At 31.9% G+C, this 20,082-nt stretch overlaps 2 protein-coding genes across 4 annotated transcripts in view; one reads left to right on the top strand and one right to left on the bottom strand.

Moving 5' to 3' along the window:
* Positions 1-20,082, top strand: part of LOC114330024 (guanylate cyclase 32E) — a 965,459-nt gene that overhangs the window by 163,899 nt on the left and 781,478 nt on the right. The gene's annotated exons all lie outside the window — the stretch shown is intronic.
* LOC114330026 (trypsin-3) overlaps positions 1-20,082 on the bottom strand; it is a 95,284-nt gene that overhangs the window by 52,292 nt on the left and 22,910 nt on the right. For all 3 annotated transcript variants that reach the window (XM_028279322.2, XM_028279323.2, XM_028279321.2), the window contains exon 2: positions 3,519-3,672. In XM_028279322.2, the coding sequence (XP_028135123.1) occupies positions 3,519-3,672 (154 nt within the window). The remainder of the gene's footprint in view (positions 1-3,518; positions 3,673-20,082) is intronic.

The following is a 20,082-nucleotide window of genomic DNA, read 5'->3' on the forward strand; positions in this document are numbered from 1 at the left end:
GACTAGTCACCAATTGAACTACATTTTTAAAAATTCATGTAAAATACCAGGTTTTCTAATATTAAAAGGATTTGTTCTACAGACAATATTTTTAAAGTTTTTCTAAATGTTTAAACTACTTAATTTAAAAAACTTGGCACTAGGATTTTGACTATATTAGATAATTTTTTTTATCTTTTTTTAGTACATTTTGATAGCATCAGTTTTCTACTTTCATTTGACATACGCAGAATTGCCCTATCTTCATTATTTTCTGTCTTATGTTATTGCAAAATAAAAGTATTTGGGATAAACAAATAGAATAACACTTAAACTAATAAATGGATCGGTCTCAAATTTTGAGGGTGTGTTAAGTACCCCAATATCCAACATTGGGTGAAACACTAAAGTTCTAAGGAAGTTTTAGTAAAATTTATTAACAAATAACGATTTTCAATTATTTTCCAACTTGCGTAGCAGCAAATTAACTTTTTAACTTTCAAAAATCAGCATTTTGAAGGTTTTTCAATTTTCTAAAAAATTAAATTTTGTAATTTAATGTCAACTACTTAGCTTTTGAATGGGGCGCAAAAAATCGAAAAAATCTCGATTTTTGCACTAAATTGTTAATAATTAAAAAACGGACGGGAACTTTAGGCAGGAAAGAGGTAGGCTTTCTTCCTATAGGTCTACAATAACTAAAAACATAGTCAGTTACCTGTATCTTTATGTGTCTCGAAAATGGTCTATTTCTAGCTTATTTCCTTGGAGTAATAGGGCTTTTCATCGATTGTCATTTGTTTGGAGCTTCTGTCATATGTTGTATAATCTGTGTATAATATTAATATATACGGATTATACGACATATGACAGAAGCTCGAAACAAATGACTGTGAATGATAAGTCCTATTAGAAGCGATTCGCGATATTGACAAATATTTTGTAAAATCTCAATTTTTAATAACTTTTAATACCTAATAGTGATTTTCAATTTTTCAATTGTATATTTAATCTAAAAATGGATCAACCATTAAAATGAAACATTTTGAATATTATATATATCAAGCTAGTGAATAATATACAGGGTAGCGAGAAAGTATGGAAACACGGTAATTTCTCGGAAACCGCTAGAACGATTTTTATAGATTTTGGTGGGTAAGGGTTTTCTATTACGGCCGATATCATAGTAATAATTACATTATTGTTACATATTTCGTTTTTCTGGAAATAAACGAACTTTCTTATTTCAAATCGAACACACTGTATATTTTTTCCTTTTGACGTCCTTAAGAAATACTGATCATTTTTCATGTTATATTTCCTATACCTAAATGCCATAATTTCTGAGTTATCGCTACATTTATTAAAAAAAAAATTTTAAACAAATTACAAAACTCAAATTTTTCGGCCCAGATAGACATTATTTTAGGTTATTTGGGTCATTAGAAACAAAAAAGATCTTTTGTAATTTTTCTTTAAAGTTAATCGTTTCCGAGTTATAAACAATGTAAAACTGAAAAAAAAATTACGATTTTCAGGATTCAAAACCACACGTAAAAAATAATTTTTGAAATTACTAAGTACCTTAATTATTCAAGCCAAAACCTTTTTTTGTCAGCTACATATAAGAAGTTTTGGCACGTTTTATTCTAAAACATTGGTTTTTTTAATTGTTAATGAAGCGCATATGAGAGGACGGGTGATAGGGCTGCATTAATAACTAGAAAAGAGTATTTTAAAATGCAATAAGTCTCAATTAATTATCGGTATCTGATAAAATAAGGTTTAAACTCGAATTTAGGTCCTTCGTTGTTTCAAAAATAATATGTTTTACTTGTGTTTTTAGACCTAGAATATCGTCATTTTTCGATTTTTTCAGTTTTAGATTGTTTCTAACTAGGAAACGAATAACTTTAGACAAAAATCGCAAAAGACTTTCTTTGTTTCCAATAATTCAAATAACCTAAAATGATGTCTATCCGGGCCGAAAATATTTGATTTTTATAATTTGCTTAATTTGTTTTTTTAAATAAATGTAGCAATAACTCCGAGATTATGGCATTTAGGTGTGGGGAATATAATACGAAAAGTAATCAGCAGTATTTCTTAAGGACGTCAAAACCCAAAAAAATATATAGGGTGTTTCAATTGAAATAAGAAAGTTCATTAGATTTCCAGAAAAACGGAATATTTGACAACCACGTAATTACCGCTAAATTATCGGACGTATTAGAAAACCCTTACCCACCAAAATCTATAAAAATCATTTCAGAGAAATTACCGTGTTTCCATACTTTCTCGCTATCCTGTATGTACACAGTGTTAACATTTGCTCAACCAGGACCAGCTTCTGATAATACTATTATTGACTTTAACAAGTGCAAGAGTGTGTGGCCGGTATGACAAGTAACTAATAGATAAAAGATAAAAAATAACTAATAAAAGGAATAGTAAATAATTTCAAATCTTGGTGCTGGATTTTCAGGAGTTCCTCTATGTAGCATCAAAATATATTGTAAAGGAGGACTGCAAATTGAAGCAGGAAATATATCCAGTTTTGTCACCCTAAGAGGCGGAAAATATTTTTTCCACCTACCTCTACCGAAAGTGTACTTTTCCGGACTTGATTGTAGGGAGCAAAGTTGTACTTTTCCTCCCTAGAGAGGAAAATTGTTATTTTGATTTAACAATGTTTACATTAATAATTTGACTTATATTTTGACAGTTGACAGTTATATTGTACCTACTTGTTAGTTTTAGTTCTAATAAATTTTGTTGGTTAGTTACACAAATAAATTAAGTAAAAATGAAAAAATGACTTGTTATTTGAGGAAGGTGAAAAAACCATATGTATAACATAGGAGTAAAGTGCGTTTTCCTCCCTTGAATGATTACTGCCCTCCGCTACGCGTCGGGCAGTAAACTTCATTCTCGGGAGGAAAAGTAGCACTTTCCTCCCTTGTTATACAAATAGCTATTAAAATCAAGTAATCAGATTAGATAAGTAAAAAAACAAAATAAAATCCGTATGTATAAAACTATTGTGGAAGGGTAGCTGTGATGCAGAGATTTTAGAAATCAACAAACGCAACCCATTCAGAATAAATGCAACGAAAATGGACTACTAGGGAATCGGTTTTCTACGCTGGTACTGTTCTGGAAACACCAGACTAGACAAAGAAAGAGAAATGAAAACATAAAAAAAATGGAAATACGTGTAACTACTAACGAAGCCGTTCAAATAAGCAACTAAAATGGTATGGCTACCTGAAACAATGCCGGATAGTAGTTGGCCAGGAAAAATATAGAAGTTTACTCCGCTTCCTAGAAAAAAAAAAAAAAAAAGACGAAGACCAAAACGCGCTGTAGAAATTATATAAAATGGCCCAAAGAGAGAAAAGGTTTAAGCGACCAGGATTATTATCATCCTTCGCAAAAAATTCACTTATATAAAATATATACCAACATGGAATATAATATTATTTATTCTTATATTGTTAAAAAAACTTATTTTACAACTAAAACATTGTTAAACTTACTCCGGATTTCTAAGACAATGTCCAGCTGTTAATACCGTATCTTCACTTATAAGAGACCCAGCACATTTAAAACCTATTCTAGGATACAAAATTGAAACTATCCATGGATGATCCTCTATGGAGGCTTCTGCTCCTCCAAGAATTCTTAGATGACCTGAAATTACAAAAAAAATGGTAAAAAGTTAGAATAATACTATATAAAGAATAAAATAAAAAAATAGAATTTATCTCCAACCGCCACTAAAGTCATTCATTATTGTACTCATTTGCCCTCATTCGCGGCAGGAAAGTAACACTACATTGTACTAAAAGAAGGATTTTAATTTACCTGCCGCGATTATTAATCAAATTAACCGAGACTGATTGTAAGTGGTCGATGGCAGTAATCGTTTATCTATTTGGGCGAACCTAAAATTTATGTACTTTAATTATTAAAGATATTTTACAAAATTTACGTTATTATTAATTAAATTTATGCCAAAAAGTAAGATTCTGTAGTATTTTGCAATAATTATATTCATACAAAATAAATCGAAACTTTACAAATTTAGTAATTAGGTATAATATTGATAACTACTATCGATTAAACATCGAAACCGGCCATCATCTGCATTACTGTCATACAAAATGTTTATTTCTTCTAAAATTATTATTTTTTAATTGTAGGTAAGTGTTAATCTCTTAATGATTGGCGATACAATTTTGTATGCACCACGTCAGTAAAGACTCTTTATCAAACTTGTCTGTTACTCGCCTCGCTCGCTTCGCTTTCTCTGCTCGTAATATTAGACTCGTTCGACAAAAAGTCACTTTACTGACTTGGTACATAAATAACTATTGTAGAATCATTAGGAAATTATAGGTCTGGATCCCGCGTATGAAAAAAAAGTTGATTAATAGCAAGCTGAAAATTTGTTAGTAGCTTAAGGGTGTCTAGTCGGATAAACTTTGATATATGGGAACACTGGAACAGGGGCAGTTTTAATTGTGGAACAGGTTAAAAATTTGGAACGGTCAGACCACGAAAACGGCATATTTATTTTGTCCGACAGAATAGACTTAAACTCTCCGAACAGAGATTAAACTATCATGCAAAAATCAGACTGCTATTTATCAGCAAATGGGCGTTTTAATGAATGGAACATGTAGAATATTTCAAATGACAGGAATTATGACAGGTGATGAATAGCAGTCTGATTTTTGCATGAGAGTTTAATCTCTGTTCGGAGAGTTTAAGTCTATTCTGTCGGACAAAATAAATGTGCCGTTTTCGTGGTCTGACCGTTCCAAATTTTCAACCTGTTCCACAATTAAAACTGCCCCTGTTTCAGTGTTCCCATATATCAAAGTTTATCCGACTAGACACCCTTAACCTATTAACAAATTTTCAGCTTGCTATTAATCAACTTTTTTTTCATACGCGGGATCCAGACCTATTACGTTTTTTCTTAAAATCATGGTAAAAGTAATAGTCCAGTCGGGTTAGACGAATAACAGGTCTAACCTTGCATTAGGAGCTGCCCCAAATTTTATTTTTTTAATCTTCAGAAGGGGTCAATAGTAAATTAAATTTAAAATCTCGACTGAATTCCGCCATTGCGTTAGCCGCCATCTTGATTTTAAACGAGAACCGTTTTTGCTTAATATCTCCGCCATTTTCAACTTTTCGACAAAAAGTATAACAACCAAAATTGTTGAAAATTTAATTGTCTATCATTTCTATTTTAAAAATTGTTTCGTGCCATCGATATTTTCCGAGTTATAGCGCAAAATAGTGACAGTTATATATAATTAGAGCATAATTATTGAATTATCTCGTTTATTGCCAGTTTTACGACAAAAATGTTTCTATACAAAAATAGAGACAATTGAATTCTACATAATTTTAGTTTCTTTCATTTCTTTGCTAAAGTTAATATTTAAGGTTAGGTTAACCATGAAGTTAATGATGACCTGAAGTATCTCAATGCAACCAATTGGAAAGAAAAAGCGAAGAACAAGCAAGAATGGAGGAAGATTGTAAACCAAGCCATGAGCCTGCTTGGCTCGAAGTGCTAATGTATATATATATATATTTATTTTTAGCATCTTATGACGTCCCCCCATGTTAAACCGTAGTCTCTCGTGGCTTCCAGGTCTTCGTGAACTCCGATATACGGTTGCCACGAGGACTTTCCCTAAAATGTATCGCAAATGAAAGGTACCACTTCCTACAATGCTTACACAAAATATTGGCCGGACGTCCTCAGTCACGTTATCTGTATAATAATATACACATTACTTGGAGCAATTGCCGTCAGGCGCGCCATGTTCGCTTGCTGTATATCTAAAATCACTTTAACGGTTTTGATGGCATCCAAATATATATTTATTCAGTTTGCGGTTGTAGTGGTCTCCGTATATTTGAGTTTATGTCCTCATGGCTTCCACTGCGCTGTTGTCACCTCAAATGTTGGAATTTAGACTTCGGATATTTTTATAATTGATTATTGTAGTATGTTGAAAAAAATATTGTTGTGATATATTAATGATATTTTTTTTGTATAATTAACAATGTATTTTTTTTCACTGCAAAAATAAAAAATTAAAAAGTATGTTCATTAAAATTGATGAATTTATCATAACCAGTTGCCGAATCTGCTGGTCTAATTGCTCAATTGTAACATATTATAGAAGTGTTAAAATTGAATTCTTAATTTTTTATTACAAAACTTTTACCTCGACAGCGTAGGGTACAAGAGGACGGCTTAAGTAAAGTAAGTACAAAATTTTTAATAATATAATTTGTTCAACTAATAGGTGCAAAGGTGTCTGGAAAATAATAAAAATGTTTAAAACATTGCTTACTTATTTCATACACTCAATGTATTTTTTTATGTAAGGATATAGAAAATAATATTTTGAAAAATATTTAAAATATAGTAGTAAGTCTTAAATTTCACATTACATAAAGTAGTTAAGTCTGCTAGTCTACAAAATTAAAAACAAATAGAATACATACTTAAAAAAAATTAAAGCACTCATGCCATACCAAACGAACTACATTCTTACATATTTTAAAAAGAAAAATCTTTAATTTTGCCCAACCCGACTAAATTATCGGCAGGTAAAAAGTCTGCAGTATGCGGGGGCCCTACTGTTGAAATAGATTAGAAAATTAAAATAAACTTATCTACCATTATGAAATTCTAATTTGACACAAAAAACTGTATCCTGGATTAAGAACAAGTGTGTAGAATATTCTCGTGAATTAAGAAGCGTTTCTACTGTAGGGTGACCATATCATAAATTTGAAAAAAACGGGACACATCCAAGCAGCAGTAGCGCACCTATAATTTTTCTCTGGGGGGAAGGGGGTTGGCTTGGGCGTCGAAATTTTTTTCTATATTTTGTGAAAGACAAGTTACATTTTCCTGCTATTATTTATATATTTTTCATATGCCCTGGGGGAAAGGGGGTTTAACTCCCAAACCCCCCCCCTGGGTGCGCTACTGCCAAGAAGGGTTTGGAGCGATAATACACAAACAGGGATTGAAACACCGTCTTTTAGCTAATTTGGAACCTATAAATCCTTTTCAATTTTAAATGTGTAATTTACGTACGATCAAGACTGCGAAACGCAGAAAACTAAAACACTACGCTAGAATGACGTGGATAAACAACCAATCCGTCAAAACAAAACAGGGAAGAATAAAAAATAGCGAGAAACACAGCAAACTCAACAAATAAAAAGAAGAAAAATGACGGGTTTCGCTGGAGGACATTAAAAAAGACAGAAAACCATCAAATATAACAATTTTACAAAAAAGTCAGATAAAAAAATACGTCCAGCATTAAAACAAGAGTACTAAAAAACAAAAAAAAAGAGAAACCCTGTTTGAAGACAAACAGATCAGCAGAATATGAGAAGAATATTACGAAAAAATGCTATTCGGTATGAAGGAAACAGATGAAGAAGAACAAGATAACAACGAAGTAGAAATTTTCACAGAAGAAAACGTACAAAAACAAATATTAAAAACATAGAAAACGGAAAAGCAGCAGAAGAAAATGAAATAACAGTGGAAAAAAATACAGAGGAAGAGAATTACATAAGGAAATAAACCAGCTAATACAACAAAAAATATGAACAAAACAGACTACCAGCCGATTGGAACGCAGATATTATAGTAGGTACCTATATACAGTAAAACCCCGCAAATCCTAACTAATTGGGGGGACAGCCTGTTCGGATTCCGAAAAGGTCGGATTATCCGAAAGTTAGCCTAACTAATAATTGAAAGTTTACTTTGTCGTTGATTTTGAGTCGCTGTGCCTGTCTCTCTCTCCCCTTCCACCCATCTCAGATTGATGTCACTGATGCAGAGCCAGTGTCATCATTTGTGCTTAGTCGTTAAGTCCATGGCTTGATTTCTAAATTGAATAAGCTCCATTTTCCCCCGTTCCCCTCATAGGCGTAACCAGGATGATCCTAAGGGGGGGGTTACAACTACCTAAAGGGGGGGGTTACAACTACTGGAAGGTCTCTGAGGGCTATGGTGTTAAGCGTATAGAGCTCAAAGTACATCCCAATGGGGGGGGGTTACAACCCCCAAAACCCCCCCTGGTTACGCCTATGGTTCCCCTATACAAGATGGATCAGAAAACTAAGAAGAAAGTGTAATTACAGAATGGATTGAAGCTGACGACAAAGGGAGCGAAGAATTTACGGATGAATACATTGTACACTTGGTTCAACTTCAAGGCAACCCTAATGACTAATGAAGATGAAGAAAGCGAGGAAGAAGTTTCCCTGTCATATTGAGTGTCACACGCAGATGCCACTAAAGCTCTGGGTGTGGCTCTACGTTACGTGGAGCATAACTCTGCTGCATTACCAGTAGATGTAATGTTTATGTGTAAATAGAATTAGAATTAAACAATGGTTTCGAATTCACCTGTATAAGTTGCAAGTTGGGAGGGTCAGGTAGTAAAAAAGTTACGAATTGGCCGGTGTACATTTTGATTTGAAAAAGTTTGTCATTAAGAGTTACGAGTTGGCGCGTGTCCATTGGAAGAAGTAGAATGTCACGGTTAAAGAATTTAAGGGACTGGTTTAGATGCAGTTCTATAGAACTCTTTAGAGCAGAGGTGGATAGATTAAAGATAGTGATGATGATATCCAACCTCCGATTAGGAGACGGCACTTGAAGAAGAAGAAGATATTAGATTTTACTGATTATGCCGCCCCCTTGTGATGCCGCCTGATGCGGCTGCCTCACCGCATCATAGAACGGCACGGCCCTGAAAATTACAGTCTTTTCGTTTAAGTCGCTACAGGTAAAAATAAGTAATTAAATATCTTATATCAGATAGAGTATTCATTTTTAGTAGATGAACAAAGGTTTAAAATGGCAGTTTTTGAATTTTGGTACGATTATTTGTTGCTTCGGAAGTTGCAAAAATAAACTTTTGCAAAAATAAACTTAAGACTGATATTACATGAAAAATTGGGTCAAACAGTCCATGTTCAGTCCAGATATAACAAAAAATTTCAAGGTGATTCGTCAATTAGTTTACATTTTATTCAATTTGTTTAATAAAAAATCCTTTTCTTTGCAATGATAAAGCATGCTTTTCTTCATAAAATAATAATGATACAGCAATTTTGTGGAAACTACATGAAAGAAGAATACTTATGTTTTCAAAGTTTTAAAATAAATAATAAAAACTCATTTTTATCATTCCGAAAATATTTTAGTAAAGTAGTCATTTTTGGCTTATAAACAATTTGAATAACTTTGTTAGTATTGACTGCAAACTAAATTAATCGATTAAGGGATGGAAAAAACCTACCGGTTATAACCTAAACCCAGTTTTTTTAATTCGAAACAACCGGTTTTACCGGTTGTTTTTTTGTCCCGGTTATAACCGGTTTTTTTCTTTTTAAAGTAATAACCATTGAAAAACCGAATAAGTTGCCTGTGGAAAAAAATTAATTTAGAGAAAAATGAAGAAATTTCTATATATTTTCGATCTTAATCATATAATATTATAAATAATAAATGCGAAGTAATTAACCCAAACAACCATAATTCAACTTTTATTTACTAATAGAGAACTGGACGAAAGTGTCACATCAGCTTTTATGAAACAATTTTGAGAATAGTTATTTAGATTAATAAATGTTTCTGGTGAAATGGTGCATGTGATGATAATATTTACATAAAAGTATGTGATCTGCTTGAAATCGATATTCCAACCATCATCAGCTAAAAAATTGTTTATACTTGAGTACTTGAGACTTGAGACTCTTGTAGGTATAATGTGAATACCGAAATACGATTAGGAATCTCCATTATGTAATTTTTAAACAATAAATAATTCTTACGAAATAAATGGTAGGTATTATACAAACGTATTAAAAAATATTACCTACTGAAATTTTTTGATGGCAATAGAGAAGTAAATACTGAATTGGTTTATCGAATTTATTTTGTAAAATACCTATAAGTCATTTGGACATTTTTTAAAATTTGATAGATCCAAGGGACATTTTGATAGATCGATAGGATCATCACTTTTGGGAATATCCCAATTATTGACAACGCAATATACGCCGACGCCGTCTACAACGAGCGACGAATCAGAGATTGGGGTACTCTGGCTCCTTTTTAGGGTAACTTGAAAGCGCCTGGGAAAATTTTTATAGGTTGAATTGGTTGGGGAATTTTTCGGGAGGAAAATTGAGCAAACTAAATTGCAATATAAATGTAACATTATAACTTATTGAGTATTTGCTTTTGATTAAAAAAAACCGAAAAACTGTTTTTGGAACAACCGATTTTTTGACCGGTTATAACCGCCAGGTTAAACCGTAAGTTAAAAAAACCGGTATAACCAAAAACCGGTTTTTTGTTCAACAAGCGCCATCCCTAGACTTTAGGATTTAAAAAGCTGGTACTTTTACATTATTATTATATTATCGGTTTATAACGTTCTTCGTCTTCCGATACCCGTTCGCCATTCCTCTCTGTCCGTACATTGATCTACTTGCAGACCTCTTTCATCCATGGCTTTGTTTATTCCTGCCTGCCAACTTTTCCTCGGTCTACCTCATCTTCTTCTATCTTGCAGTTTCCATTTTTGCCCTTGTTTTGGGATTCTGTCTTCATGCATTCTTTATACGTGACCAAACCATCGTAGTTGTATTTCGTTGGTTTCGTCATTTATTGTATGTGTGACCTTCATTATTTCTCGTATCCGTTCATTGGTGACATGTTCTCTTCTTGATCTTCCTGCAGCCCTTCTCCAGAAATCCATTTCGGTGACCTCTAACATTCGTTTTGATTTTTCCTTCATATGCCATACTTCGCAGCTGTATGTTATAATGCTTTTCACTACGGCGTTATAGATCTTTTTCTTGTTTTGGTTGTTTACCTGCTTGTCCCAGAGTACTGAGTTTAGGAGCCTAATTGCTTTCCTGCCCTGAGTGTTTCGTTCTTTAACGGCTCCGTCTAGTGTTCCATCATTCGTGATTTTCATATTCATACCCAGGTATTTATATTCGTTACATTTACTGATTGTTTCTCCTCCTTCTATAGTCGAGGAAATGAAGCATTTTGACTCGCAATTTTTTCGTCCAGCATGGATTTACTTGAAATTTTCACAGAAGGTAGGGCGTAGGGAATAGGCCAAGGATCATTTTCTATATCATGCCGCTGTACGCTAAAAGCTTGGGGTGGTTGCCACCCCATCTCGGGGACGGGAAATTTTTATTGCATTTTAACCATGTAAATCGATGTAAAAAGTAATTCTAAGAAAGAAATGTTTTTTACATTTTCTTCGTAAAACTAATATTTTTCGAGTTATTCGCGCTTGAAAGTAACAGTTTTTCGACGAAAAAATCGACTTTTTTAGAGGGTTTTTTGAGAATACCTCGAAAAATATGCATTTTATCAAAAAATACTGTAGATATGAAAAATTTATCTTTTAGTAACACAAATTACCCCTGTAGTTATCACATTGTTTTCGATGTGTACTTTTACATAAATGTTAAAAAAAACTTTTACCTTGATTAATTACGGTCAAAGTTAGGCACTTTTTTTAATTTAATTCACAGCTAGTTTCTTTATAACAATTAAGAAACCTAACTAGCGCTATTTTAAAGTTCAAGGTATGTATATAGTTTATGTGTAAAAGTTTGAGTAAACTTGAACAGAGTTGTTAATATATCTTTAAAAATGACGTCCTAATGAAATCGACTCGTGGTCTGTGGAGCGGAATTATTAAAATCCGTGCACTCAAAAAATGAAATTAACTTTTCAAAGATATGTTGCGCTTAATATCTCCGGAGTTTGTTGATGGACTTTGATCATTATTTTTTTAATTTATATATACCTGTAGTTTTGTAGAGTATGTTATGTACACATATACCCACCTAACAATACAAAATGTTATGTATACATATACAAGTATATGTATACATATATAATTTCATAAAAATCGTTCAAGCGGTATCGGAGGATTATGGCAACTAACATTACGACAGGAGAATTTTATAGATGTAAATAAATAGATAACTATTAAAAAATAGGGGTTGGTGGTAGAAAGGTGAAAATTAAGAGTTGTATATATTTTTAATGGTACATAATATAAAATGAAGGTAGACAATTTTCTCCAAAACAATAAAAAAAGTGGCAGGGGGCAACCCCCCTTATAACGTATGGGTGTAAATAATAGATTACCACCTATTTTCAGTCCTACAGAATATACCTACGTGTAAAATTTCATAAAAATCGGTCAAGCCGTTTCGGAGGAATATGATAACTAACACTGTTACAGGAGAATTTTATGTACATAGAAGTAACTGTGAATTAAATAAGTAATAAAAGTGGCTAACTTTGCTCGTAATTAACCTAGGCAAAAAGTTTTTTTTTGAAAATTCGTGTAAAAATATCAGCTTTTCAAATCCCAACGCAGATTTAGTCAGTATGTTAATATGGTTATTAAAATTGTTTAGAAGCCAAAAATGATTCTACTTTCGTAAAATGTTTTCAGAATGCTAAAAATGACTTCTTATTGATTTTTTAAATAAGTTAAAAATATAAGTATTCTTCTTTCCTGTGGTTTCCACAGAATTGCTGTATTATTATAATTTTCTGAACAATAACATTGCAAAAAAAGCTCTTTGTGATAAACAAATCGAATAAAATTTAAACTAATTGACAAATCGTCTTGAAATTTATTGTGCATTATGGACTGTTTGACTCAACATTTCATGCAATATCAAAGTCTTAATTTCATTTTTATAACAATTTTTTTATAAGTTATAACAATTTTTTTATTTTCGAAATTTAGTTTTATTTTGCAATTTCCGAAGTAACAAATAATCGGATCAAAATTTAAAAAATTTTAAACCTTTGCTTATCTACTAAAAGGTGAATAATCTAAATAAGATATTTAATTACCTTATTTTTACCTGTAGCGATTTAAACGAAAAACTGTCATATTTGACCCTTATTTGTTAATTACTAAAATTCTCGTCCGAACTGTGACGGGCATTGTTGTATTTATAATGTAATAGGTATAACTCCAAAAAACCCATTTGCAACCTGGCTGGTCAAGTGTCCCGACAAAAACCTTATTTTTCTGGACTATTGCAACTAAGAGAAGAAAGAAAGAAACTTAAAAAAAATGTTACAAAAAGAAGCAACCGAAGAAGGAAAAAGCAGTAGAAAGGAAATACAAAGAAAAAATATAGCGGTTAAAAAGCAAGCCAGGAAACACAAAAGATACTATGTATATGATATGGTAAAAATGTCAGAAAAAGCTGCGCAAGAAAACGACCTGAAGATACAGTACAATATCATCCGAAATTTGACAGGGAAAACACTAAACAGTAATAAACAAATCAAAGATAAACAAGGAAATATAATTAAATCAGAACATAAAATAACACAAAGATGAAAACAACACTGCGAGGAAATATACTCCAAACACCAGATATAGACGAAGATAACGTAATACAGGAAATAAACATTAGAACAATTGAAATTACGAAAGAAGAAATACAAAACACACTGAATCAACTAAAAAAATGGCAAAGCCGCTGAAAGCGACAACCTACCGATAAATTTAATAAAGGCGGGCGCAAACAAATTAGTAGAAATGTTACACAAACTCAAGATATGGGCCGACCAGGAGCTCCCACAGAAATGGAACGAGGGTGTAACCATTAAGACACCAAAAAAGGGCGATTTAAATAAATGCGAGAATTGGCGAGCAATAACACTGCTAAGTGCCACATTCAAAATAATGTCAAATATCATATTGAATAGACTGAAGCCAGAAATAGACAAGAAACTAAGACTAAGAAGCAACCAAGAAGGCTTTCGCGCAAAACGCTCCACTATCGACCGCATTTGTACTCTATCAGCACCTCTGTATCTTGTACCTGTACCGCTGTATCTCCTGTACTCTATAATTATCTTGGAACAAGCTAGTGAATGGCAAAAAAATATAAACATAATATTTACTTTGACTTTGACTTTGAAAAGGCATTCGATAGTATAAACAGAGAACAAATGTGGAAGATTCTAAAACTATATGGACTACCGATAAAATACATCAACTTAATCAGACTATTTGACAAGAAATATACAGCCAGACTAGAACATGCGGGAAAAATGGTAGTAGATGTAGTTATACAAAGCGGAATTAAGCAAGGATATGTGCTATCCCCGACATTATTTCTAATGATAACGGACTAGATCATGCAGAAAGTAAGCAATAATAAAACAGGTATTAGATTGAAATTGCATGACTAGTTGGAGGATTTGTAGTTCCCAGATGACATTTTTCCCCTAACCGAACATAGCAGCCATAAGCAAAAGAAGCTTGCAAAATACTCCAGGTTAATGGGCCTGAAGATAAAGACAAAAAAAAACAAAACTTAAAAAACAGCAACCAAGAAACTAAAATTAAAATACAAGGAAGACAAATACAGGAGGTAGATAACTTTACATATTATCTGGGATCAACCATGGAAAAAAAGGCGCTAGTAGATCATATGTAGAAAAAAGGATAGTAAAGGCACAATATGCACTCATTATATATTCATAATGCATTAAGGAAAATCTTGAACACACGCGATATATCAGAATTAACCAAAATCAAAATATTTACAGGAAGAGACAGGAAGAAACAACTAGCAAAAAATTAAAAACCTTTATAAATAAATCGTTGAGGAAAATCCTAAAAATATACTGGCCAGATAAAATAAAAAACATAGATCTACGGAGAAGAACAAAACAAGAGAAAATAACAGTCACGATTAAAAATAGGAAATGGAAATGAATTACACGGACTCTGAGGAAGGATCGAAATAATATAACCAAACAAGCACTCGAATACCAACCAGACGAAAGAAGAAGAAGAGGAAGACCTGATAATAGCTGGAGAAGAACTGTAATAAGAGATCATGAAAGAATTGGCCTGAGATGGAGAGAAGTCAAACAGAGAGCGAGAAACAGAGAGCAATGGAAAATACTTGTATAGCAAATTTCGAAAGAATAAAACAGATAAGGATGCGCTGGGAAGGGATTACAGGAAGAGAGAGAGAGAGAGAGAGAGAGAGAGAGAGAAACAGTACCGATTATTATCAAAATAAAATTTAATAATATACCTAACCTAACTTATCGAAAGGCTCATCAAACAATTAATAACTTTAAAAAATAAAAATTTGTCAAGGGTATATAGTGGTATTGTTAAGTATATTACAATATAACTTATTCCATCGAAATCTTCCGAAATCCATAATCTTCTTCCATCGAAATAAAATAGAAAATCTAAAAGTTTAGAAAATACATCATTCATAACTACACCCAAGAAATAAGTTTTTCTAACCTGATTTAAGAGTATAAAAAAACGAAAACAAACAATTTACAGCAAATCCTTATCGTATATCCGAGCAAAACCACCTAATTGGCAAAAGTTATAAATAGAATTTGTCTGGGTTCTACAACTAAATTTGCACTTAAACACGACCAAGGTTAAATATTTTACTTGATATTATAAGTACGTTGTTGCCAGTATAACGGATGCCAAAGCGAGCGCTAACTGTATGAAATTATTCTTGTTAATATACACGCTGTATATTGATCGGAAGTCACGAAGAGTCAAAACTATACAGAAGCCACGAGGGACGCAAATACAATATATATATATATATATATATATATATATATATATATATATATATATATATATATATATAATATTTAAGGTAGTATGTATGCAATAATGGTGCGAGCGTAAGACCTGATTGATTTTGTAGCAATTGTTTTTGTTCAATATCTACGCCATTTTCAACTTAAATTGTTCCAAATATGATTTCCTACAATTTCTTTTTAACAATTTTTTCATGCGATTGATATTTTCCGAGTTAAGTGGGAAAATAGTAAAAAGTGGTGGGGGGAGCATAATTACTGAATTGAATCTTTTTTCCGAGCTGCTCCAAATTTTATAATTCTATCCTTTAGGGAAGATCAATAGTAGTGTAAATTTAAAATATCGACTGAATTCCGCGGTTGCATTAGCCGCCATATTGATTTTAAAGGAGAACCATTGTTGCTTAATATCTTCGCCATTTTCAACTTTTCGACAAAAACGGTAGGAACTAAAATTGTTGGAAACGCAATTTCCTACAATTTCTTTTCCACAATTTTTTTATGCGATCAAAATTCTCCGAGTTAAGGAGGAAAATAGTGGAAGCAGAGGGGAAGCATAATTATTGAATTGTCTCATTTATTATTAACTTTACGACATAATTATACATAAACAAAAATAAAGAGAATTAAATTTTATACAATTTTTGAAATTTCCAATGAAACACCAACCAAACTAAGTACATAAAAGACATAAATAATAACTTATATGCATTAAGTTTACTTAATTTTATTAACTAGCGTGTTTTATTGGTTGAATTTGTCTGTCGATGATTAAGTTTCATGTCAGCTAACATATTTTAATATTTCAACATTTTTTTTTAATTTTGGACCCCGTTGGGGGGAATTTTCCGATTCCCCCGTCTTAGACCCGCCACTGGTTCTCTCGAAAAATTGTGGTAAATCGTAATTGCAACAATTTCAGTCCTTACACTTTTTGTCGAAAAGTTGAAAATGGGGAAGATATTGAACAAAAACAATTGCTTTAAAATCAATCGGGTCTTACGCTCACGCTTTTACCGCATACGTACTACCTTAAATATTGATTTTATCAAAAAAATGAAAGAAAACAAAATTGCACAAAATTTAATTCTCGTCATTTTTGTATAGGTTAAAATTTGTTGTAATGTTAATATTAAACGAGATAATTCAATAAATCAATAATTATGCTTTAACTGTCATTGTTTTCCCCATAACTCGGAAAATATGGACCGCACGAAAAAAATTATAATAAACGAAATTATAGAAAATCGAATTTCCAACAATTTCAGTTTGTATATTTTTTGTCGAAAAGTTAAAAATGGCGGAGATATTGAGCAAAAACGGTTCTCGTTTAAAATCAAGATGGTGGCTAAAGCAACGATCAAATTCAGTCGAGATTTTAAATTTATACTACTATTGAGCCCCCCTAAATATTAGAAAAATAAAATTTGGGCAGCTCCTAATGCAAGGTCAAATGGTATCCCGACTGGGCTATAACTGGAGTTAAAAATAGTATATTGTGCAACAAGTGCAGAAAGGTACTAATTTCTCACGAGTTTGAAAAGTTACGAGTAAAGTTCAAACGAGTAGAAATTACCTTTCTGCACGTGTTACACACTATACTTTTTCTACAAGCACCGTTTTTGCTAAAAATAAAAATCACAATTTCCAAACGAAGATTTATTATAATTATAAATTATAAATTTTAAACTGTATTGAATTATTACTAAACAATTTGAATTCCTTATACCTAAACAAATTACACATAAATCAGTTAAAAAATTAATGCACTGCCTTAATTTGTTAGAATTTAAACTATTTTAAATAAATTATTACAAAATAATGTCACATTTGACGTTATATTTATACAGTCACGGATTTCCACCAGACCTACTTCATTCGACGTATCTTGCTGAGGTTGCTAAATCCTTATTGGTTAATTGATAATTATAAAATGTTTATCAAGAATAAAATTGTAAAATAAAACAGTTGTAACATCCATAATTTAATTTCTATTCGATAATTAAGTATAGTAATTGTTTTACAGGTTGTATATTTGTCTACATTTTAACCACAGATGTAAACAGAATATATAATGTTACTCAGAATGAGGTAGTCATTTGTAAAACACCAAATGTAAAGTCCAAAAATAATGTGTTAAAGTAGCGAATTTTGCAGATTTCTCGGACATGAGTTAAATAAATATCTTAAATAAATATCTTAAATAAAACCATTTCATGGTTTTATTAATGGTGTTATGGTGTTATGTAATGGTACTGTACAGAAAAGTACTTTTTCTACAACCGCTATTCAAAATGCACTTTTCTGCACAGTTTTATGTTAGCAAACTTGATATTTTCTCACCGTATAAGATATTTTTTGATATTAGTGTGCAGAAAAGTGACGTTTCTGTGCCGGAAAGTTCTTTTCTGCCCAGTTGACTACCTCATTCTGAGTAACGTCATATTCTGTTTACATCCTTGGTTAAAATTTAGACAAATATATAACCTATAAGACAATTATTTTATTTACCGTTAGAATAGAAATGAAATTATGGACGTTATAACTGTTTTATTTTACAATTTTATTCTTAATAAACATTTTATAATTATCACTTAACCAATAAGAATTTAGCAACCTCAACAAGATAAGTCGAATGAAGTAGGTTTGATGGAACTCCGTGACTGCATAAATAAACGTCAAGTGTGACTTTATTTTTTAATAATTATTTAAAATAATTTAAATTCAAACAAATTAAGGCAGTGCATTAATATTTTAACTTATTTCTGTGTAATTTGTTTAGGTATAAATAGGTGTAAATATTGCTTTTGTAGTAAAAATACTATGTAATGAATTTAAATTGTTTAGTATTAATTAAATACAGTTTAAAATTTATAATTTGTTATTATAATAAATCTTCGTTTGGAAATTGTGATATTTATTTTTAGCAAAAGCTGTAGTTGTATTAAAAGTATAGTGTGTAACACGTGCAGAAAGGTAATTTCTCACTCGTTTGAATTGCGGCATTTGCTTGCGTTTGTACCGCAACTTTTCAAACTCGTGAGAAATTAGTACCTTTCTGCACTTGTTGCACAATATACTATACCGGTACAGAAATGTCACTTTCCGGCACAGAAACGTCACCTTTCTGCACACTATAGTTTATTTTTTAACCAGGAGGAGTAAACTAAAAAGACAGATTCACACCCAAGCAAGTCACTAGAATAATAACTAGGGAGCGGATTTTATGCTAAATGCATATTGCATGCATATTTCGCATATTTGAGAACTTTACCAAAGTTTGCATATTTTTAAAGAAACATGCATATTTTGTGCCTACCTAAAAACATTTAAGTCCAAAAAAAAATTTAAATTTTTTAATTCGACAAAAAATATCTGTGGCTTGGTTCTAAAAGGGCTAATGACGCCAATGTCAATATTTTACTTTTTTGTACAGCTTTATTTAAAATTTAATATTGACCAAACAAAACGCAAAACATTGACATTGGCCATTTTACCACCAAGCCACAGTATCTCATTTGGTGCTAAAATGGCCAATATCAATATATTCCGTTTTATTTTGTCAATATTAAATTTTAAATAAAGCTGTAGAGGAAAGGCTGTAAATATGGGCTGGTCTTGTAATATGGGCTAGGTGGGTTTCACAGCTATTTGTTGCAGATCTTTACATTTTGACTATTTCAAATGGTATTTGACGAAGTTAAACTATCACCGTAGGGATGGCACCACTGTGGTAGATATTTCCCAGTTTATAATAATTGTTTGTCGGTTGGTGCGAGTGTCAAAACTTTTTCGGGTAAGTTGATAAATTCCAGTATTTAAAAATAAACACGAATTTCAAAAAAAAGTCTGTGTCACGTTGAAGCTCTATTATTAGTCTTTGATATATGCTAATGAGTTTTCTTCAAATTGTCTGCTTTTAGACATAACTTATTTTGTTGTGCAAAGCAAGCGTGTTTACAATATGGGCTATGCCTCTGTTTTCATTATGGGCTACTGGCCCATATTTAGAACAATGTAGCAATGTAGGCAAAACGAAGTAGGAAAAGGCAAAGAAAAAAAAAAGGAAAAGAAATCAAAAAGAAAAACGTAAGCAGCTTACCAAAGTCACAAAGAACCAAAAAAAGAAATCGGTTTCTAGTAGCGAGGATAGGGAGGAATATGTGCCTGCAGATGATGAAAGCGATTACAATGAGTTTCCTTCCACACAGCCTCCACAAGACGCAGCTGACGTAACGTGTATGTTTTGCGAAGTACTTTTTTCAGAGGATAATCTTGGTGAAATATGGGTCAAGTGCTTCTGTTCCATTTGTGGGCACATAACGAGTGCGCTGGGGCCGAAAAAGAAGAATATG

This window comes from Diabrotica virgifera, chromosome 1, assembly GCF_917563875.1.
Source record: "Diabrotica virgifera virgifera chromosome 1, PGI_DIABVI_V3a".
NCBI classification, from domain to species: Eukaryota; Metazoa; Arthropoda; class Insecta; order Coleoptera; family Chrysomelidae; genus Diabrotica; species Diabrotica virgifera.